The sequence below is a fragment of the Caloenas nicobarica genome, chromosome 8, assembly GCF_036013445.1.
Source record: "Caloenas nicobarica isolate bCalNic1 chromosome 8, bCalNic1.hap1, whole genome shotgun sequence".
Classification (NCBI taxonomy): domain Eukaryota; kingdom Metazoa; phylum Chordata; class Aves; order Columbiformes; family Columbidae; genus Caloenas; species Caloenas nicobarica.
In genome coordinates this window covers 28,046,975-28,070,592 of record NC_088252.1, presented here as the reverse complement: position 1 = coordinate 28,070,592, position 23,618 = coordinate 28,046,975, and the positions used below count along the sequence as shown (strand labels likewise).

The 23,618-nt window shown below is 44.1% G+C and overlaps 2 protein-coding genes across 3 annotated transcripts in view; one reads left to right on the top strand and one right to left on the bottom strand.

The window, feature by feature from the left end:
- The window catches only part of VEPH1 (ventricular zone expressed PH domain containing 1), a 67,620-nt gene extending 44,253 nt beyond the window's left edge, over nucleotides 1-23,367 (bottom strand). For both annotated transcript variants that reach the window (XM_065640340.1, XM_065640341.1), the window contains exons 1-5: nucleotides 23,230-23,367; nucleotides 20,912-21,127; nucleotides 17,732-17,906; nucleotides 4,972-5,138; nucleotides 3,296-3,505 (exon numbers count right to left, since the gene is read on the bottom strand). In XM_065640340.1, the coding sequence (XP_065496412.1) occupies nucleotides 3,296-3,505; nucleotides 4,972-5,138; nucleotides 17,732-17,906; nucleotides 20,912-21,127; nucleotides 23,230-23,367 (906 nt within the window). The remainder of the gene's footprint in view (nucleotides 1-3,295; nucleotides 3,506-4,971; nucleotides 5,139-17,731; nucleotides 17,907-20,911; nucleotides 21,128-23,229) is intronic.
- Nucleotides 8,822-13,983, top strand: PTX3 (pentraxin 3). Its single transcript, XM_065640309.1, has 3 exons — nucleotides 8,822-9,088; nucleotides 9,472-9,978; nucleotides 12,815-13,983. The coding sequence occupies exons 1-3, from the start codon at nucleotides 8,941-8,943 to the stop codon at nucleotides 13,426-13,428; spliced, it is 1,269 nt and encodes a 422-aa protein (XP_065496381.1). The 5' UTR covers nucleotides 8,822-8,940; the 3' UTR covers nucleotides 13,429-13,983.
- Nucleotides 23,368-23,618: the final 251 nt, after the last annotated feature.

Genomic DNA, 23,618 nt, shown 5'->3' with positions numbered 1-23,618 from the left:
CGTCTGTCCAACCCCTCCAGGGATGGTGACTCCAGCACTGCCCTGGGCAGCCTCTTCCAATGCCCCACAGCCCTTTCCATGAAGAATTTTTTCCTAATATCCAATCTAAACACAGAATCTGCACGTGATCCACGGTGCCTGCAGGACGTGACCATCGGCACTGCACGTCTCTGCAGGGACTGTTTGCCGCTTGCATGTTTCTTAGACCTGAGCTAAATAAACTAACTGCTGCAGTAATGCTTGGAACTTAACAGTTACGCTTACATCAGAGTATTAATATTATTTTAATTCTTTCTCGTGGGTGCGCTCATTATTATATACCGAGCCTTTAAGATTTGTCCAGTTCTTATGATGCCAGTTGCATTTCTCCATATCTTATCGCAGGCTGATCGTCTGCCTTGCAGTGAGTGATGCCCCGAACACCAGTGAAACCCACGGGGATTTCAAGAAGCCCGATCTGCACAGGAGCATCCAGAGACACCATCTCCTGGCTCACAATAAAGTGGGGCAAAAATCTGCGCAAGGAACCGCTGCAGTAAAGCAAACAGAAGCTTTACAAGGGAAAAAGAGGGTTGTGAGAGCTTCGCTGTGTCACAAAACACAAAAGAGCCACAAGGACCCTTGGGTCACCGTATCTGTGCTGCAAGCCCGGGTGATTGTGGCCCAATGAATGTGCTGCTGAAGCGGCTCTTCGTTCCCTCACAAAACTCTGGGCCACAAAGCACTCAAGGTCTCTGAAATTAAATAATAATAATCATAATCATAATCATCTAGTGAAAGGTCTCCTGGATGGCACTAAACCAGAGCCCGCTGCAAATAAATGAAAATCGTGCCACCCCAAGCATGCAGCGGCAGCGCGGGCTGCGATGGCTCTGCTGCTTGCGGCTCCGTGGAAAAATAAAACGTACGACACGGGGCATAATGCCAGTTACTCAACAGATTGGAGATTAATCATTCAGTGCTGGCTTGCCCAGGCTGCGTGTGTAACACTTGGTAGCTACGTGTGTCCGCACAAACCAACAGATTAAAAAATGCAAAGAGAAAACGTTCTGCAAATCACTTTTTTGTAAACTTTCCTGTAGTCTATAATTTCCGACAACATATGAAATACAACACGTCTGGTTGGTTCTTTGCTTATTCTTGGTATTGGTGTAAAACAGTAATGACGAAAGACAAAATAAATTCAACCCCTTTTAAGTGCAGAACCCAGCAGAAAAGGGGCCTCAAAGACACTCACATGGGAAGAGCTGGTTCAACATCCTAAAATACAGAATCCCAAAGAAATCCTTAAGTTCTGAATCCAGCTGTGCTCACTGGAGGATTAGCTCGTTAGAAGCTTATAGAGGTTCTTCTAAAGGTAAATTTTGCTGGGGTGATGTCAGCAAATAAGGAGAGAACAACAAACTGCATTTGGCCCACAGTCTTCAATGCGGTTTTGGCTTCTCCCCTCCCCCAGAAATAAGAATTACGAAGCCAAACCGAATCTGGTTTTGATTCTTACAAGATAAATTGCATTTTAAATGAATATAAAGCTCAAGATCAGCAGAAACAGCAAGTGTAGCATCTTCCACAGCAACCAGACACCCGTCGCCAGCCAATACACGCTCAAATAAAGCGCCAAAAGGAAGAACCACCAAAAGGTCCCATTCAGGAAGGCAAATCCTGCTCTTTGCACAGACAAACACCCATTGACTCAGTGCAAGTTTTGCCTCAAGGATCACGGAAAGGACAAGGAAACCGCGGGATTCAGCTCTTTGCTGAAATAAATTATCCAGGTTGCTCTATGGCCAGCACCAGTGCCACACTTCAGCAAACGGTTAGATTTATTACATACCATTCATTTTCTGCCACTTAATGGAGTTTTGTCACAGCCACAAAAATTTGAATTATTTTCCAGAAACTCTTTGAGTTCAGCAGAACGTTCGTTTTGCCTTTACAGAACCGCGATTTGAGGTGGAAGGAAAATGTCTATTAGTGGTGAAAGACACGTAAGCTCGTATTTGAGAACAAAAATAAAACCTCATTAAAAATCGTGACACATCATAAGTCAAACCAGTTTGGTGTCCTCAGGACACTCAGTGTCTTGAGCAATGGTGCAGTTTAGAAGCTCGTGGTGGTAATTTCCTCTCGGCTTTGTTTTTGGGAGGTGGGATGGTAGTGGGGTAAGATGGGTCTTGTTGGGGTTTTAAGGCATTTCCTAGTGCCAGGGGGACGGGGCTCACGTTGGAGCTGGTGTTTTGGGGAGGGAAAGGGGCTCTGGGATGTACAAGGTGCCCAATGGTCTCTCAAAATATATTTGAGTCTGTTCGTGGCACTGGGATTACGTGACCATCGCTCCCGCACCCAGACTGCACGTTCACGACTAAAGCAAAAACTACATTATGCTGCCACAAAACTCCCAACATTTTTAGGAGCTTGTCAGTGTAAATCCATTTTAGGCATCATGTTCCCATCGGGTCACATCCCACATTAACTGGGAAGATGTTCCCGTGATGAGGTTTGAGCCCAGCGTCATCACTGAGAATTTTCACTATAAAGACATTTGTCAGGAGTATCCAGTTAACTTGGCTACAAAGCCAAAATATCTGGATTACGCTATACGAGGAAGTTCGTATTTCAGTGCATGATCACAACATCCCCAAAGGCTACATGCATCTAAAATAGGGTATCATACAAATAGGGTATCATACAAAGAGTGTGCAAAATGGTTTTCCTTTTCTCCACCTTTCCTTTCACATTTAGGCACACTGCAACCTAACTTGGCTAAGCCTCTGGAATAATGACAGTTATGTGCTTTTATAAAATGGGAGTTTTAGCCATTCCATAAAAAAACAATTCATATAAACAAAGCATATGTGAACAGCCCAGACACACAGTAAATAATAATAATTTATGTATTTATCTTTACAGTCATGAAAATTTAATTACATTTTTCATGCTCATTAATTGATGTATTTATCTTTACAGTTAGGAGAATGTAATTATTTATCTTTTTCATGCTTATTAATCTCTTTTAAAAAATGTCTTTCTTACTCACTAACCCAAACTCCATTTCTCCGGTGGTATTACAGTCCAGACCTATCGTGGTCTTATTACCGGGTTATGTTCTGGTAGGGCAGTGTGGGCACTTGGGAACAAAAGGAAGACTTTGATGTATTAACTTTATACAGATTTGGAAAAAAAAAACACAACAAAAATAATCCAAAACAAAACACTACAAACCAAAAACCAAGGAACCAAACAAAACACAGCCACATCAACCTCAAAACCAACCAACTTAGGTTCTCAAACTTACCTCATCGATGTGTCCGACAGCTCCAAAGATCTTTGCTGTTTGCCCAATTAAACTCGGGAAACTCTCACCAATTTCCTTCAGCATCGGAAGAAACGTTGCCAAGGCTGCTGGTTCATAGCTGGATATTTCTGTGAGTATGTTGAGAATCATGTCACTGTGGTTTGGGTCTCTCAAGAGTCCGAATAAAAACGGAATACACTCTTTCAACACCTATTAAAAAAATCAGACAGAAGCAAATTGTGAACATATTTTTTAATTGTGAACACATCTAGCCAAAAGAGGTTCTGTGCATTGATAAAAATAAAACACTAGACTTTGATTTAGTGCAAGTTTTCCACCCTTGCTGACCTTTGCACGGAGCTGTTGCTGAGGTCAATGGAAGTTCAGCTCAACATATGGAAAGGGTAAGCTGTAGCCTTGAAATATTGCAGTTATGCATATAAGAACTAAGGAAATGCCCAATTGTTAAAAAAGACAAAAAAAAAACCCTTCACCAAATATTTCCCTTGCTCTGGGCCAGTCTCGTGCTGTATTGATTAAAACAACATAAGATTTAACCATCCCAAATGATACGGTAAATTAAAGTACCAGTAGAAATGTTTGGTTTCCACCAGCAACTAAATAACGTGACAAGGTTAATGGCTGGAACGGGGGTAAAGTAAGAGGTGAGATTCCCACTGCACAAAAAATGCCGTAGGCAAGTTGTCATTTCTTGTAACAACACAATTTTCAAGAGGCTGAAGGTGTAAGTCCTTCAGATCACCTCACAAACAGGATGCAGGGAATATCTACCGAAGGACTGTTTTTCATATAAACACACGTGTACACTAATACACCTCTGATTCACTGAAACTAAGACATTTCAACATAGAAATGGGGCATAAAGTGACCCCTTCTGGGGTTGCTTTGTTTGTTTCTGGTGGGTTTTTTTGTGGTTTTGTTTGTTTGTTTTAGGATTATCAGCTTTCGTACACCAATACCTACCACTCTGGCAAAATACTGCAGGTGGGTGGCTGAATAAATTGTTAGTAGTAGCAAATGATAATAATAGCAATAATGATAATACAAAGCAACATCAGCTGTGTCGGCTCCAGCGTGGGGCCCACGACAGCCAGCTGTGCTGTGATAAATTTCCTTGGCTTGGGGGAAGATACTAATTACTGTCGACTCTTCTTTTCCGAAGATTTTATGAATTTCATAAACTCACAAAGCAGGTGGTTTTGTGCCCTCTAATGCACTGGGTGCTGTCAATGATACGCAATTTTCAAAGCTTGTTAGATTTTGCCCTAGATAATTAACCTGCACCTCACTTCTAATCAATTCCTAACTCATTTTCACTTTCATTGATATGAAATTTAATACAGTTCATATATTGTAATGGAAGCACAGTCATGGGAATTCGTACCCAGCTGACAGAGGAAGAGCCAAAAAAGTTGCAAACTGTTCTGGTGTGACACAAATCTTTTGGCCCAGCAGAGTCATTACGTTCTCTTTATGATCAGACGGAGAGTTTGGAACGGAATTAAGGAATTTGCGGGGAATCAGCGCAGGAAAGCCCTGTCATACGTGTTATGGGACCAGCTCGCAGACAGACCGAGCCCCCCCTCCAAAGGGAGGCGCAGCATCTCGCGGCCAGATCTCCCCGAGCGCGTTTTGCGTCACAGGATGCGTTTTACCCCGAGTTGTTTTCTCCTGGCCACCATGAGGAGCAGCCGCAGGAGGTGGTGCCGCTCGGCGGGGTCCAGTTGAGCCGGCAGGGCCAGCAGGTCGGGCAGGCGCAGGTCGATGGGCCGCGGGCGCCGCTCGTACAGCGCGGGCAGGACTCGCAGCAGCAGCCGGTTCCCTGGAACACAGCAAAGGAGAGACGGGGAAATCAGCAGTGCAATGGGGATCAACTGAGAATCGTTGGTGCAAAACCAGGGAGGCAGAAAACACGCTGTAGAAAGATACATACTGGGCCAAGAAACCCAATAAATCACCCAAATAGAACAAATCATTGCAGGTGTAACAACATAGCTGTAAAAACAAAAAAACAAAACACAAAATAACACCTCAATAGGATTATCATAGAATCATTTCAGTTGGAAGAGACCCTCAGGATCATCGAGTCCAACCTTAACCTAACCTAACTCTAGCACTAAACCATGGTCCTAAGAACCTCGTCTAAATGCCTTTTAAACCCCTCCAGGGATGGTGACTCCAGCACTGCCCTGGGCAGCCTGTTCCAATGCCCGACAACCCTTTCTGGGAAGAAATTGTTCCTAACATCCAATCTAAACCTCCCCTGGCACATAAAATATCATTTTCATTCTGAAGTACAACACCACAAGAAGGCGGCTTAATGAGCATTCAGATTTGGACGATACTCTGTTGAGTCTCTGACCAAACTAAGCGTGACTTAATTAACCACCAAAAAAAAAAAAAAAGGCGGCTAGAAAGCACATAAAAACCGTATCTCTCCTTTGTTGAGATTCAGACTTTCAAATTAAATAAGCGGCATATGGAAAGAATAGCTGGTTATTAAGAGAACTAAATATGCACAGCAGTGAATTTGAAGATAACTAGTTAAGGATGCCATTTCCAGGAATAGCAAGGAGCCAGAGAGAGTCAACTGCAGACAAAGATACGCAAAGCCCTCTCACACATTTTCTTAAGATGTCTGCGCATAATTCAATTTGAAGCCCAGGCTCATACCAAAATATATAACTTCACATTGCTGTACATGACTGCCTCAATATATTTAAGTTTCCCCTCGAACAACATATGGAAAACATCTGCTGATCGCGGTGCGGTACGGCTGCTTTTCGTGAACCCCTCAAAGTCCTCGCGGTCTCTTTGGGTTTGGTTTCCAAGAGGAACGAGCTCTCCGGCCTGCTGCTTTTTCTCCCATTTTACAGCCGAGCCTTTTAATTTTGGAAGATGGGCAGGTCGCTTCATGGATGGTAGGAAAAGGCTATTATGGATTAGACCAGAGCACCTCGTGCTCCCCCCCAGATACACAAAACACACCCAGGACACTGTTGGGTCTTGCAGTATCACTCTGAGCCAAAAAACCAACATACATTAATGATTCACGGCACCTCCAGCCCCACAGACATGCGAATTTCTGTCTTGTTTTATTCTCTATATAAAGTGCAAAGGCCAGTTGCAAAGGCAAGATATTTGCTGCTGAATTACCCCAAGCAGCTCAGCAAGCCCAGCAGTTCTGGCCGTTTTCTAGCCACGTTCTTTGTGCGAATTTCTTCCTGATGTTACAAGTGAGTCTGTCAAAACGTGTCAGGTTTTATTATGAGTTTCACTAAGGTACCATGGGATTCACGTGAAGCACCAATCCACCCAAAGTTAGAACTACAATGGAGAGAGAATGTATGACTTGGATTCTTCTAGATTCATATCTGAGTTTGCAATTGAACAATTTTGTAATCGAATACACTAAAAATTACTTTATTCTCTGGATAACTTAGTGCTTACAGGAATAAGTCCTTTGCACTCGCACGTGTTTAGTTCCCACTAGAAGTTTTCTGCCTGTTCGGAGCAGAGCCCTTGAGCTCCAGTTGAATTTCAGCAATGGTAACAACTGCAAAAGATGGAATTCCCATGGTCCTGGCAAAACTCACCTTGTAAAAGTGTGGAGGGAAATCAGCAGAGTAACAAAACCCACCGGCTTTAAACAAGGCACTGACCTGAGACCTGTGATTGCCCAAGCGGGGATGTCACAGGCAGGAAGGATCTGGAAAATCACACTAATTATTCACTCTCAGAAAACAAGCGTTTGAAGCATCAGCTGAATTAGAGGAGTGATGCAATTTGCAGCCACAAAACTTCTCTGGACAAAAATACTTTGGACAAACGCAAATTTGGGCAGTTTCCTCCAGCAAACATTGCCGGGTTTATACTCTCTAACCAAGATAAATGAAAAGCAAAGGCAATTTAGAAGCAGCCCCACCACTTTGGAGTGATATTTAAGTGACCTCAGACATGGAATTGCTTTTAATTCAATAACCTGTTTATATACAAACTTGTAAACAATCCAAGCAGACACCACAGTTTGTGTCTCTTCTTCACATAACTTCAGAAAGGTCAAGAAGAACAACCCAATTCCTCATTTTTCTTGTATTTTCATGTTTCAAGTCAGCTCCAAGTGCCTCTTGCCATTCGTTTCTCACACCTTTTCAGTTTTTAAGGGATTTAGGCACTTGCAGCTCGCTACCTTTTGATCCTCAGAGGCGATATTGCGCCCATTCCCAAGTAATTCACTTTTTTCCAACCGTGCTTCATCTGTCTCAGTCTAAACTAAGTACATTTGTTGTCTGAGAATGGAAAAATATTACACTCAACTCCTTAATTACCTTCTTTCCCTTTTCCTTCCCCTACCACCCTCACTACAACACTTTCCAGATCCGATAAAATAAAAGTCCATGCACCAAGACAAATTTTCTTTTCCCAGAGATGACTCAAGTCAGACACACACCTCCCCACAAACGTTCACCTCTACTTTACCAAACTTTTGAGCTTTCTAATATATTGCTGTGACGTTACTATTTATTATTTGTGTTTGCAGGAGAGCAGCTGGAGGCCCCACCATGGCAGGAACTCCGTGGAAAGAAAACACAGACTGCAAATTAGATGCAGTTATATGGGGAGTTCTGCTGTTCTCTGAATACTTCACAGCCAATATATCATTTGTAGGATTGGTGTATTACCTGTAATCTCACCTAAGCAACGCGTCTCTCAAATAATTAATGGCCCATCAAGCTGATAATCTGTTTCAAATTCTGTAAAGTTTAACACCGACAACAATAATACATAGCACCAGATTAGCAGCTAATCCAAAAGTGTCTTATTTTGGTTTTCGAAGTCAACAGAAACAACTCTAATCATGCAGCTGCTCATCCACGTGCTCCCAAAACAAGACGCTAGCAATAATGTCTTAATATTATCCACAGAGTTATGACGTCAGTAATTAGGGCTAGAAAAGCAAAACTCTAACAAGCGGTCTTTAAGTTCTCCCTTATTGCTGAAAGCAGGAAACTGCTAGTAGGTAACAGTAAGTTTTATACACAACTATCCAAAAAGCTACACTTTTTAGGTTAAACCACAGACGTGTATCCAAACCAACTCCAGGTATGTTTATTTTTCTACCAATCCCCTCCAGAGCCCTGGCACATACCAACTGCAAAACAAGTTCGCAGAGAACACTTTCCTTCCCACAACGAACACAAAAATCCCGTAACGGGGGCAGCAAACCCCCCAGTGCCTCCAGCCCTCGTGGGGCTGCGCGTTGCAGCAGCAAAGCTGCCAAGAGCAAGAGTAAGAGCAGCTTTCCCCCGTTCCTGCCCCTCTGGGAGGGCTGGGACTGAGCGAGCTGCACGCCCCCCGGCCAAACCCCCTCTTATTGCAGTGCTGGCTCCAGCCTCCCTCATTCACCCGAGCCCCGGCGAGCGCGTTCGTCAGGGCTTGGCTGTGGATCCCAGTGTTCATCAGGGCTTGGCTGTGGATCCCAGCGTTCATTAGGGGCTGGCTGCGGATCCCAGCGTTCATTAGGGGCTGGCTGCGGATCCCAGCGTTCATTAGGGGCTGGCTGCGGATCCCACACCGTCTCGTCTCCGCTCAAGTCCGGGGCTGGAGCTCAGCCTGCCCAGAGGATGCTGCCCCGAGAAATCCTGTCTCTGCTGATGCTCTGCTGTGTTTTCAGGGCTTCTGTCTCCGTTCTGGATGAAGACGATGACTACGACCTCATGTATGTGAACCTGGATAATGAAATTGAAGGGCCGGTTCTTGGTACTGAGGAAGGTAAGCAGATTTAAACTAGATTTGTGCTAAGTGCAGACTGGCATTCTTTGCTGCCTAACTCTTGTAACAGTTGTTATTACAAACCATTTTTTTTTCCCAGAGGAAGAAGCAGATGCTTGTACCACTAGACTATTGCAGATAGCAAATGCTAAAACACTTGGTGCGCCTTGGAATTCGCTTTATACTCTTTATTTTTCAGTTTTCTTGCAAAAGACTGCTCATGACAGTTTTAGAATTGCTGTAACACACACTTTTTGATACAGAGGGAAGTGCACTGACAGTCTGGAACATGTAAGCCTTGCAGAGCCAGATTTTCTCAAATACTCCTCCTGTTTATATATGTAAGTCCAACGGAATAGCAACATCTGTCTCTTCCATTCCAGCTGCTTCGTGCGACTGCCAGCGAGAGCACACAGAGTGGGACAAGCTCTTCATCATGCTGGAGAACTCGCAGATGAAAGAGAACATGATGCTGCAGGCGGTGGATGAGCTGCTGAAGGTGGATGTGCAGAGCCTGAGAGCAGAGCTGAGCCAGCTCACCGCCACCTTCGTCGAGAAAGTCGCCTCCCAAATTGTGTCACAGGTAGAGCAGGTGCTTGTGAAGAACGGTGACCAAGCCGAAGAAGCCAAGAGGCTCCGTGAGTCCGAGCAAGGGAAGGTTCTCGAGCACGTTCTGCTGCTGAGCCACAACGTGTCCAGCAGGCTGGGGCGGCTGGAGAGCGCGTGGCCGAGCAGCTCCCAGGCTCAGGACACGGCTCCGCAGCAAGAGAAACTCAGTCCTAGCAGAGGAGACCATCTCGTCTTGAACTCCCTGTGGAAAGAGCTACAGCAAACCAGAGCTGAACTGAAGGCGTCGCAGAAATGGGCAGCTCAGCACTTACTGCCGGCAGGTAAGTCACCATCCCGGAGGGGTTTGAAAGACACAAGACGAGGTTCTCAGGGACACGGATTAGTGCCAGAGTTAGGTTATGGTTGGACTCTATGATCTCGACGATCTCTTCCAACCCAAATGATTCGATGATTCTCAGTCCAGGTGTGCTGTGCTTTACCAGAGAGCTCTCTGCGGTGTGCCCGTTCAAACATAAGTCCTGCAAACACTCCTCTTGAGCGCCTTCCTCCACATATGACTCCAAATCAGTCTTAGGAACGTCACAGCAGCCTGTACACACAGGGAGGCAACCCATTAACTGCTCTCGAAAGAGAGGCACTGAGCTTTTCAAACGCGGGATCAGAGAAGGGTTTAATCCAAGTCCTTCCACAGGGCAGAGCAGCCACCCAGCAAGGATCCCACTCCCGCAGGCTTGCCCAGACCCAAACCCATGTCAGAGAGCAGCAAAAAGATTTTAAACACACAAATTGTGTTCTCTCACCTTTTGCCTCCCCAGCTGCTACCTCCCACCCACATGCACTAGTCGCTGAGCTCTCCTGTTCTCCTCACCCATGTACCTGCTCCCTCCTCTCCCCACAATAAACGCTGTCTCCTCACCAACCCCAGCTGCCCGAGAGGCACGGAAAAATTAGTAACACTCTGGTATTGTTGTGGTTGGGGCTCTTTTTTTTTTTTTCCCCATTCCAAAATGCTCGCATTGGGCGGCAAGCGAGGCGGCTGTAGAAAGATGAGCTCACATCTCAAATTTCATGTCAGTTTTTCCGTACATTGTAACAGGACACCCCAAAAAACAGCGACAGCAACTTGGGTATGGCAGAGCGGACCCCCAGCTATTTAAAACCCGGCTGCAAAATTGCTCCATGCACAATGTAACTACACTGAGCGTAACTCTGCCTGCCAGATAGTTATCACCGCATCTTTAAATGCTGACATATGTTTTAATGCTGACATGTCTTTAACGACCGTATTGACCTGAACAGCACTGCCAGGAGAGCTGCTTATAGCTGCTAATACAACTCACATGAGCCTCTTACGATACAAACGCGATATTTACATCAAAGCGTTTTACAATCCAGCATGAATCTGTCCTCTCGTGGAAGACACAGGTTCAGCTTCACAAGTACATCGCTTTTACTCCTTGATTTATCGCAACACTTTAGTAATCTTTGTGTACTGGAAGTAGATCTCACAGCATATTCCTTTTTTCCCCCCAAACACATGAATCTTGCCTTCCAAAAGCATGATCTCATCCTTTCTGTCCATAACACAGCCAGCCTGGCAGAGACTCTGCGCTAGGTGAGAGTAAAAAACTTCATCAGCATCAAGGATCTCAGTCTCATTAGTGGAAATCCAGATAGTTTCTACTGGTTCTTACGTAGTTTTATAGAAAATGTTCTTATTTTTTTAATTTAAAAGATACATTTTAAGTACTTCCAGAGTCTCTCTCTGGAAACTTTTTTCCAAGGGAATTTTTAGCAACTGACTTTAATTTCTCACATCTTGAACCGCTGCCAGCCATATTCTTGAGGGGTTTTCTAATCACAATTTTTGTTCTTCAGTGAGGCTGGTTTTAATTTTGTTTAGGCCTTGATAATAGAGCCCGAAAGCTTGCTAATTAAAAGCTTTTTCACAATAGCGTTCCTAAGTAGCATTTTGAGGAGTATCCCCAGCAGTTGCTGCTCCTGCCCCTCCTCAAAAGGGCCAATGAAGAAATGTAAAATGTGCTGGAAGCTGGAAGGAAGCAGACTGTGAAATAACACAGCAGCACGGTCCTGGAGGGCACAAAGAGTCCTTCATTCCCTGAAGCAGAAATTTCCACACACATTTAAGACATTTTAGATCCTCTAGCTTGTTTAAATAGGAAATGAACCAGCTCAATTGTAGAAGGGGGCTGCTTTTCCCCATACGTTGCTCAGAATATTAAGTTACCTATGACTGAGGCACAGTACATAGAATACCAAAAATGGCTTGGGTTTAGTGATCATCAGTTACTTTCTAAGTTTCTTCAATTTCTGTCACTGCATGTAACTAATCTCTTATCAACATACTGATTAACTGGAGATGAAAGATGAATCGTTTCAAAAAAATATCAGTTGTCCTACACACTTCCCAGGCTTAACCACTGTGCACGAAAGTTTCTGACCAATAGCCCTAACAGCAGGGTCAGAAAAATGAAACATTATAATAAATAAATGCATCTCAGCACATTTCTGCCAACGCTGCCTGCACCTGCTTTTTTGCCCATTTGTCCCCGGGACAGGCGCAGGACACAACGTGCCCAGGACCAGCATCCAAACCTGCCGTGTGACAGATCACCGACCCCATCCCCTCACCATAACGCTGCTCTTCTCATCGCTCCATCCTGAAAAAAAGCACACTGAGGCTAAACCGAGCCTTAAATGAAGCAAAGCGAGGACTACCCGACATAATTACCTGATGTAAAGTGCTAATTTCTCTAGGTGACCCAGCAGAGCAGCTCTCCTGGGAGGCACAGACCCCCGGGCAAGTGCCAGGGCAGGCAGGATGAAACCCAAACGTCACTTTTTGTGGCTCAGGACTGTACAACACGCCACTTTGGCAGTGAGGAAAGAGCTCACATTTGTTCCTGCAGCCTCGTTAGCCCCCAGACCCATTGCCGTAGCGTTCAGCAAATCCATCCATCAGATCTGAGAGCTCCTTCCAAGCGTTCCGTAGGTGGGTTCCTACATCCCACTGCTAAGCTGAGCTCCCAGCTCCCTTTGAGAAGCCCAGAAGTGATCATGTGTCAAAGTTCTTAACTGTGCATGTACAAATACACTAGTTTTTATTCACCTAACCACCTTTTTAACTTTTTCCAGGGTGCGAAACAGCAATTCTATTCCCCATGCGTTCGAAAAAGATATTTGGGAGCGTTCACCCAACTGCTGGAATGACCCTTCGCTCCTTCACTGCTTGTATCTGGATCAAAGTGACCGAGGCTTTGGACAAAACTATTGTCTTCTCCTACGGGACCAAGTTCAATCCATATGAAATCCAGCTTTATCTCAGCCGGGACTCCGCAGTGCTTGTTGTTGGTGGCAACCAGCACAAACTAGTCGTCAAAAACGTGGTTGTTCCTGGGAAGTGGGTCCATCTCTGCGGCGCCTGGAGCTCGAAGAACGGATCCGCGTCCCTGTGGGTGAAGGGTGAGCTGGCAGGCACCGCCTCGGGCATTGCCGACACTCACATCGTTCCGGACGGAGGGATTTTGCAGATCGGTCAAGAAAAGAACGGCTGCTGCGTCGGAGGTGGGTTTGACGAAGCTTTAGCCTTCTCTGGGAAATTAACTGGCTTTAACATGTGGGACAGAGTGCTCAGCGGCACAGAGATAGCGGCGCAGGGCGGAGAAAATGCGTGCGGCATCAGGGGCAACGTCGTGGGGTGGGGAGTCACAGAAGTTTTGCCCTACGGAGGAGCCCAGTACGTTTCCTAAACTCTGGCAAGGCAGTTTCTGAAGCAGAGACCGTATTTGGTGAAGAGCTGGATGCCAACACGTATGAGTGAACAGAGCCGCACGAGCCCGTCCCTCTCAGATTCCCAAGGAAGGTCAGCGGTGCGAGTTTACGAAACGAGGTGCTGCGGAGACGGGGTTTGATCTCTGCCTGCTGCTTTGGCAAAACACTGAAAAACAAACCAAACCAAACCAACAACCCACATCGTGGCATTGGAAAAGCTTCTTCCTGAGGCCAGGTGACCATTTTCTGATGTATAAAGTGCCACCGTGGACATTTCAGAGCCCAGCGGTGCTCCCAGCATCCCTGCAGCACAGACGTGAGGGCTGCGCATCTTCCAGGCTCCTCCAGCCGTTGGCGTTTATAGCGCTAATGTGAATTGTACAGAGGAACCACATAAGCCAAGAAATGTGTTGTTTATTAATCATTAGTAATTTGTAGACTATAACAAAACTAGCTCCTTGTTTAAAGCATTATTTATGCCACAGATTGACCTAACATATAAAAGTAATAGTCCCCATCATAATCTGATGTTACATGTGGAGAAAATGCAGCTGTATTATATTGTAAATTGACTTTGTAATAATTTTATTGAAATTATTTTTGTAAAGTTGTTCTGTAAATAAAGACACTATACTAAACTAAAACTTTCCACGCTTCTCATGAACCGAAACTCTGAAAGTAACTACCAGTTGGGGATTCTTCCATATTTTGAACGACATAGCTTTAGCTGCTAATAGAAAAGAACATAAACATCAACATCTCATACAAACAGAGACTGAAATCCAAGCATTAGCCAGAGACGGCTTTAAAGGCCTGTCATGATAACAAACCCTCTGGTGAACGCTGCCACGCGAGGATCTGCCACTCTGAGTTCTCCCATGGGGACACGCGTGCGCGGAGCTGAGGTTGCGCTTGCACGGCGCTGGGAGGCTGAAGGAAGGGTTGGTTTTGAGATATTTCCACATTAAAAAAAAAAATAAATAAAATAAAATAAAAAAAATATAAAAAAAATATTAAAAAAAAATTAAAAAAAAAAAAAAATCAATCGCTACGCCATGCATAGCGCTGGCCAGCCCAGAAGGACACATTCAGTTTTAAGATACATTTAGATATCCAAATAACCAACTTATTTGATGCTAACGGGAGGTTCGTACACTGCAGAATTGATGGCACTGGCTTTCTTCTCTCACGTTTGCGAGCTTATCCAAAATCCACTAAAAACACAGGGCTAGATATAGTGCACAGGAGCAGAGAGACAAGACACCGGGGTGAGCAGCGTGTAGAAAAACGAGCTGAAGCAGACAATGATGAATTGTTCTTCGCTGGACACGTAACCATTTATGACAAGAATGATTCTTCACTACCTGTTGAAGCCTCTGAACAAGTTATTGTGGAGAATGTCTCATTCAAAGCAATTCTCGTTTCCACCGAAAGCAGCACACCCTTCGGCTTTACTCACATTTTCTCATCCTCTACAGAGGCCCTAAGGCCGCACTTTGAAAAGTTTCTCGACACGTTGCTGCTGTGCTCATTCCTGAATGGCGCAGCTACCAGATCCTTCCTTCCATGATACAAAAATAGTAAGAAAAGGTTATGACAAGGTAATTTCCACTTTACTGTGCCATGCAAGGGGGTTGTGCTTTAGAGCTAAAGCTATACAATCTGCTCCAAAGTTTTGGCAACATGGTTTGTTTAAGGTAAAAATAACAGCTCCGATTGATAGAATTTCTCCTATTACCCTCAAAGAAAAATGTATCTAAATTATAAATACTTAGTAGTAAGTATGACAAAAATCACTTATTAAATAATATCTGCAAATACAGATACCTTAACTACAGAATGATGAAATTTCACCTCTGATCTGCAGAGTTCAAAAAAAAAAAACCCCAACACTTGAGGTCCCAGCATTGTGCAAGGGCAAAACTGCTCTACAATCCTCTTTCCATTAAATGGAAACAAATGGCCATGAAACACGGCAGAAAAAGCAAAATCCTCAAAAAGATCACCAGAAGTCCTCCCTGGCGACTTTCCTCACTGAAATGCTGTGTCTTGGCAGCTGCCTTTTCCCCACCTCTGTTCTGGTTTGGCAGATGACCCAACGCAAAGCCCGTCCTTCCACTCGCACTGACTCAGCTGCAAAATTCTCCTTCCAACTGCTCTGCTCTTCCTCTATCACCTCTGGACTAGCAAAGCTCACCCCACAGTCTAATCCCCTCCTGCCCACCCCAGGTCACCACCAGCAGCTTCTCTCTTTCCTTCCTGGCTTAACTGTATCTTTTTTTGCCAACAGTTACTTTGCCTGTTCGGAGAACGCCAAGGAAATAGTATTTGGGGGGAATTTGCGCTCCAAAGATGGAAAAGCCACTGCAACCTTGCAAATGCAGAAATGAGGGAGCAAGCACAAGTTGTGCATGCCCAGAACACGGTGCTGAGCCCAGTTCTGCTCCCCAACAAGCCTCTGCTGAATGCGGCATCCACATCCCTCGCCAAGCTCCTCTGGAAGGTGGAGCAGCCCCGGGACTCACAGATTACAGCAACAGGACAGGGAAATTTTGCTGCCGTCCCACGGAAAGAGGAATAAATGTGCCTGATCCCATACACTGCGGGGAGATGTCGGCACCGGGTCCGTCGGCATCCCGGGCACAGCACAGACGTTTGCGTGTTTAGGAGATGAATTCACGCTAACTGGAACAGAGTAGTTGAACACCCTTTCAAAGAGCTCTTTTTTAGCTAATAAGATAAGAAACTGATTACACAGCCAAACAGTTGCTCCAGGTAATCAAAACCACCCCAGTTAGCTCTCAAATGCAGGCAAGGGGCCAGGGCCTCGTATCAGCCTGGCTGGTGCCGCTGGGCTGAGCCCGGTCTGTGGCACCAGAACAGGCCCTTTGTAAATCCATCAGCAGCTGATCCTCCTGCTTTCCTCCCACTCCCCTTCTCCCTCAGCAAATGCTCCGTCTTTATGCGCGGTTTTTAGCTGCAAACCAACCTCTTCATGCCTGACATATAAATTCTGTACAGCGCTATTAAGCCACTATATAAAACAAAGTACTTTGCCCATTCAGAGCGAGCTCTTGCAGCCTGGAATTTCCAAACCACAGCAACATCTGCTGGTAGAAGAACATAAATACACAGAACTGAGCAGGCACGGTCATGACAAAACCTTCAGCTGTGGGTGCGTATCGCTTTCCCCGCACCTATGACTGTACCAAAGCTGCTTCACTTCATTTCTTGCTATTAACAGGACCGAGTTACAAGTGGTAACACACAATGTTAACACATAAATACTCATGTCACGACTCTCAGAGGAATCATCCATGCGCCTCCTAAATTGTTAGCAATATTCTGTTCTTGGACGTGATTAATATTATCACACAGCTCACACATATTCATCATGTTTATCACACATTTGACCTTAAATGAAGTGGACAGAAATATGAAAACTCTTACCATAACATCTTGAGGACAAAATTACTGCCCAGATTAGCTATCCCTCCATAATACACTCCACTGGTATTTTTTAACACATACAAAATGCACACATTTAATTTGAGGGCTTAACATCCTAACAGCGATGTTCTTGGAATAATTAGACAGCTATTGCCACTTATTTCTATTACCCATGCTTGAAGAAAAACAGTGATTTACCATTGCAGTGCTGCTGTATTGCAACAAATACTGTCAACTTTACTACTTCAATGAAATTCGATTTCCTTTTGTAGAGGAATGAATCTTTTCGTTTTTTTAAACCACAGAAGTAACCTGTACAGAGTTTAGCAACAATATTCTAGGTAAAGCTAATAACGTAGGCAAAATTAAAGAACCACTGCAAAGCTTTTCTATCTTACATCTGACTTTTTGCCACAGAATGGGATTCATTTCATCCCCATTTATATTTTGGAGCATTGCTAATGACATGAATAGAAAGGATAAGAGCCCAGTAACTAGTATCTCATAAGTCCATCAGTAGAGTGTACTAACAAGTGCAGATGTATTTCCTGCCCGATGGGTCATCCAATCTATAATGAAACTTCCACAGACAACAAGGTTCAGTAAATTCACATATTCTTGAAAGCTTTTCCTTGATACATTCCATTACGGATTGTGTCTAACATGTTTTATCACGTTTACAGTTATGCCCATATATATGCTGATACCTACATGCCTCACACATGTTTTTATGTACAATGTGTTTTTTCGTATATAGGCCTAATACTGCCTAATTAATCTAATGGTGGGCACGCTGCAGGACTAAATCCTAAAATCTCAGTGTGTTCCTACCTTGCAGGACACTTTTGACAATGGTCTCCGTGTGCTCAGCCAGCAGATCCGCTTTGGCGATGGCAGCCAAGGACAGATAACTCGACATGTTTCTGCACAGCTCCTTATTGCCCCTCTGCAGAAACTTCACCGCCACGGGCACAGCTAAGGCCATCACTGGAGGTCGATTGTAATTCTGTAAAAACATTAAAAAACACTGAAAAATAAGCAGCTGGAAAAATTAAAAAAAGAGTTTCATGCTGATCAGAGTAAAAAAACCCAAAAATCAAAACAACAGGGGAAAAAAAAGCAAAATACACATCAAGAAAGGCCATGTTTTGGTAACGCCACTGAAGGCAGACTTCAAAGAAAAACCAAGTACAGAAATTTAAAACTGCGGCCCCAGGAGATGTTAATAACGCACCTATTTTTATCCTCTGCAGGAGGAGGAAAACGCACCATATGAAGTTCAGTAGTTAAATGTGAACTGCTGTAACATTTCTGACAAGACGTTTTGTGTTTGGTGCTCTCAGAGAAGACAGGAGCAGCTGTCACAGCTCCTCTCATGGAGACCAAAGCACAGTGCTGCTCTGAGTTTCGGCCTTTGTGCTGACAGAGGCCACGTGAAGAAAGGGCTCTGGTCCCAGAACAGGATCTCATGCTGAGCCACTGGGACTAAATCAAAGGCAAACTGGTCAAATGAGGAAAAAGAGTACGCGGGAGTAAGCGTACTGGGAGACTTGTTCGCAGGGCAATAGCTTAAGTATTGATCATCAGTTTTCCTCTAATAATAATTTTGATTTCCTTCCTAAACTCCAGCCAATTTCTCTGAACACCAGCTAATTTCTACCCCCAAAACAGCACCAAGCCTCAGCGATCTCAGAGGTATCTGCACGTACACTTAAGTTTTGATATTAAGGTCAGAAAAGGTTTTCTGCAACTATTTGTATACGTGGAATTGTGTGCACAGACTATACACATCCATTGCCCATGATGTTCCCATATGTAACTGCCCCGAAAGTAGCAGGATGTATTTATGTGCAACTAAGGACCCGCATCCTCTCTGGAGCCTCCTTAATCAGTGCTTTTCTCTCATCTCCAGTCAGTTTTGAACATCTCTTTGAAACTGGAGTACATCACTGTTTTTGAAAATAAACCTGCAAGATGATTATATTTAATTGGCATCTAAAATCACAGGCAACCACTGGAACCCAGATGTTTCAGCAAGCAATGAAACAGCGCAAAGAAAGGCAGTCCAGACTTAACAGATGCTCATTCTGGAGCAGCACTGAAAAAAATAAATTTAGATTTGAGAAAAGCCAAATCTGTTGTTCCATATACTCTGCTACCGGCCTCCTCAGCCAAGTGCTGCAGCCGCTCCTAAGGAAGAAGGGCTGCAGCAACCCCTAGGAGTCGAGATTGCTCAGTGTGGCAACGGCCATACGACCAAAAACTGCATCTTTAATGAGAAACGTCCTTAAAATGAACAGAGCTTTATGCAGCAGCACGTTAAAACCAACATAATGCCTCATGATGTTTGGCTGAGAGGCACCGCTGAGCAGGAGCCAGCTTCTGCCTCCAAGTTGTGCTCTGGGACTCTGTGCAGAACGAATGGCAAGATAAGGTTTGGGCCTCTGACTGGGATTTAAAAGATCTAAGAAAACGCCAAAGAATATTCCCCGCCCCCCTTACAGTAAAGATAAAATACTTAGTTAAGAAAAGGGTTGAATTCAGATGGAAGGACAAAGGTTTCATTTGTTCCATTACGAATATGAACGCATGAACGCACATTTATGAAAATGCGAAGGTGACAATGAAAACCAGATTTTGATAATATGATATAGTGATGTTTGCAAACCTAGGGGACCTCCCTGCTGTTAATAGCAACAGAAACATGCTGTGAGATCCAACCCAGCTGTCAGATATTCATTACTACTTCAACTATCCATCACGTACTGTATAAAACCTATTCTATGCCTCCTTTCTTCTTTTTATGCGAAGGAACTTACAGATAATAGCTCTATTTCAGGGAGCATAAACGCACTTTTATAACTTTCTCATTACGTTTCAATTAACTCCTTTCTTGAAGTGATCTGCACCACAGTGCAAACCATAAAACATTTGGATACGAGCTCCCTTGACTTGTGCACAGTTGCCAACAGCACAAGCTGAAAGTTTAGACAAACCATTGCATACTTTAGTATTCTCATGAAACATGAGTTCTAAAGCACCACAAAGACAAAATACAATTTTGCAATGTACGGTCTCTCGTCTGGAAAGGTTAAGCTCTGCCCTGCTCACGGTTCAGGGCTCGGGGATGCCAGAGCAGCAGGAATCTCGCTAAGCCTCACCCACAGCCTTGACCAAACGCCTGCCTAGAATAAACCTCCGCGCTTCCCAAAGCAAAGTCAACAACAACCTGGCTTTCAGAAAAGGAGGTTTTTTCCCCTTCTTTTAATATTTTGCTGTAATTCACCTTTTTGTGAGTCTTCAGAGTGACAGGTTGGGGGTAAACAGAACTGACCATGCACAAGGGCTAGAAAGTAAAATTTTATTGAAGCAAATTCGGCATTGATGGTATTTTTTCTGAAGGTCCTTTTTTTTTTTTCTTTTGGACTTCCAGCCAAACTGGACGAGGAATCTCAGTAAGTCTATGGAACAATATATCCTACAAGGGGCTAAGCAGCACCTTTCGCAGGACAGCTTTCACAATGAACATGTTAAGGGAGATCCTCTCTACGGACAGTATATCTAATGGCCTAATTTCATGCCATTAATATCTCTTGGGCATTCTGCTGCTTTCCAGAACGATCCCAAACAATAATCTCTTCCTTGATACCAAGTGCTTTCAAATGAATCTTTCTGTAACCACAGAAAATGATAGTTCTGTGCCTCCCACTTTAATACTTACATAAAACGTGAATACTTCGCATTAATGGAGCATTAAGGTAATGAATTCCGTCACTAAACAGTCAAGACACTTCTAAAGATAAGGAAGCTGCCAAAACTTTTGATTAACTGCAACAGATGCTGTATGCATGTAACCACATACTTTAACAATCGGGGTCATATTCTTGGTTTTTAAACAAATGCAATCGCTCCCACACACCCTCGGAAAACAAAGCACAATTGCATTTTTAAATATAAAACTGAATAGAGCCAAGGGATGCGTTACATTCCCTCCATTCGGCTCAGTCTCACCTGCAAGATGCAGCTCATGATATCAGAGGCAATTTTGGCATGCGGCGTGTCCTCGTCTCTGCCCGAGGGCTGCAGGTTGTGCTCCAGGCAGGACTCCCAGAGCGCCACGAGCGCTCTGCCGTGCCGCTCGATGGACGCGTTCTCCCTGATGGCCGCGGTGATGCGGGTCACGCAGATCTCCACCACCGCCTGGTCGTTGTCGTTCGTCTGGTAGTCCTGGCTCAAACCGAAAGACGTTTTGCCAGTGAACACCCGCCCTTTTCAAGGCCCCCACAAAATTAACCTGAAGAGGTGAAGTTTTTGTAAATGTCCAGTGTCCATTTTCTCACTTCCACCTTTACAACAAATGTTTAGTGTAACTAAACACAAAAATTAGTCATCCCATACACAATTCACTATCTTAGGTCTTAATTCCCATTACTGTAAAGGTACAGATTCTTCTATCGATCTATTTTCGGTAGCCTACCTATCCCAGATTATTCTATCGATCTATTTTCGGTAGCCTATCTATCCCAGATTATTCTATCAATCTATTTTCAGTAGTCTGCCTTGAAGCTTGGCCTTCTTGAATAAGATTGCAGCTGCACACCTGAGAACCGCTCGCACAGGCCACTTCTGCCACAACCATCCTAAAACAGAAACTCGAACTGCTACATCTATAATATACACAGCCAAATTAAGGTCCCTTCCAAGCCAAATCGTTCTATGATTCTATAATTCTGTCAAATGCAGGATCCCAAATATTTCACATCATGTTGAGTCACTTAGTTTCAATTAGCATCAATGTAACATGAAAAAAAAGTTAATTAAACAGGCTTTATCACAAAATCCTGTAATCCTCTGTAATTAGTGACACCAATGCCACGTGGATATGAAACAGCAGAGCGTCGCGATAACTGAAAGATTTAAAATACACGACTGTCCCTCAGTCTAATCTATGCTGCTCCACCCTAAAAAGTAATGAAGATGAAAGACCGACTGAAGTATTAATCAAAGCTCCTCGTTTTTGTTAGATACAGCACGGACATTTGTGAAGGGCTGGCACCCAGTCCAGCACTGGTTTGCAGACGTGCAGCTGCAGAGGGACTCTGCGCTGCAGCGGGGACGGCAGCGTTTCACATGCAGAATCCACAACGTTTGGGTCTGTTTCAAAGCAATTTTCTGCCTTTATTCACAGCTGGTGTGACAGAAAAATCCATGCACTTACGAAAAAAAACACACCACCTTTTTTCTTCTGTAGAACGTTACCTATTGATAGAGGTAAAGAAGTTAACGCTACTGGGATGGCACAAGAGCAAAGCTCTGGCGAGAGCTGCGGTTGCTGGCTGCGCATGGGCACGGAGAGCAGAGCAGTCTTGGCCACATTGCTGTGAAACTCCACACATTTGGGCAAAAACAGATGTCAAAGCCTGAGTGCTCAGAGAGTGGAACAGGGCAGATCCCGATCTCCAGAGCCCTCTTGTGGGAACAGCCGCTCGGCAGCTCGGAGGTGGCTCTGCAGGATGCCTGAGCTGCCGTGTTTGTAAAAACATTCTGTAGCAAATCCAGGCATTTTATCTCAAAAAAAGTACATTAGGGGTAATTTGTGTAAGATTCCAGCTAATCTGCAGTTAGGTGAGTTGAAGTACATCACAAGCAGCAGAGGCAATGGCCAAAATAACTTGATTAACATTCTAAAAGATTGTGCAGATATAATTGCTGTCAAAGAAATGACCACAGATCCGGCGCACAGCGGCTGATGGATGAGTCGGTTCTTGTTGCGACCGGCAGCGCCGTGATCAATGCTCTGAGAGTCAGAGGTTTGCACGTTGCCAAAACTGATTTCTGAAATCACCTGCTACATGAAGTGCCATAGAAGTGCAGCTGTGAGAACATGTACGTGTTGCTAATCAAATATCTTAAGGCTCAAAAAAATATTTCCCCTTCAGCAAACTGGGAGCAAGGAGGATAAAGAGCTTTTTTTTTTTTTTTTCTGATAACGCTTTTAAAGTCTTTACCCAAATCAGTGAGCCTGCCATCATTCAGAACACTTTCTGCCGCAAACAGAATACACACTACACATACGGTGTACCTGTAACCATCTGTTAATCTTTAATATGCCTTAAATAAGTATTTAATGAAAAATATTATAAAGATTAACTTGCAATATCTTTAAAGGAAATCCAGTTAGTGACAACTGGATTTGGTTACCATTATTTTTAAACCTTACACAATTTAAGTTTCTAAAAAACCTCAAGAATGCCAAGCAGAGTGTATCTCCCTGTCTTAATTAAATTAAATATCTCATGAAAAATTGTTGAGGACAGCATTTCACTTACCGCAGATGAACTAATTATTCTTATTTGTTCGAGAGCTTCTGAGAGACTTCCTTCGATTTCAGCATCCTCTAAGGAGAAAAGATCCCCTGCACGGGAAAGGTCCTTTTGTGCCAAAACCAGCGCGAAGAGCTGATGCATGGCTGTGCTCTCTGCCGCACCACGGGTGGGAGCCGCTCACATGAGGACGGAATGGAAATGATCCTGTGGACCAGCCATCAGTTTAACGTGAAGAATAAATATTTCGAGACTTCCTTGGCCCCCATCTAAAAGGAAAATTAAAAAATAATTAGCAAATGCTGTGTTATGTCACATCCAGGGATGTGCTTAAGCATGTACCACGACCTGCACGTTGAAGGTCCTTTTGCTCTCAAACACTAAATAGCTCAAAA

Coding starts and splice junctions, on each gene's coding strand:
- PTX3 (XM_065640309.1), top strand. CDS start 8,941: ATGCTGCCCCGAGAAATCCTGTCTCTGCTGATGCTCTGCTGTGTTTTC. Junction 9,089..9,471: donor GGTTCTTGGTACTGAGGAAG/GTAAGCAGATTT, acceptor CTTCCATTCCAG/CTGCTTCGTGCGACTGCCAG. Junction 9,979..12,814: donor TCAGCACTTACTGCCGGCAG/GTAAGTCACCAT, acceptor AACTTTTTCCAG/GGTGCGAAACAGCAATTCTA.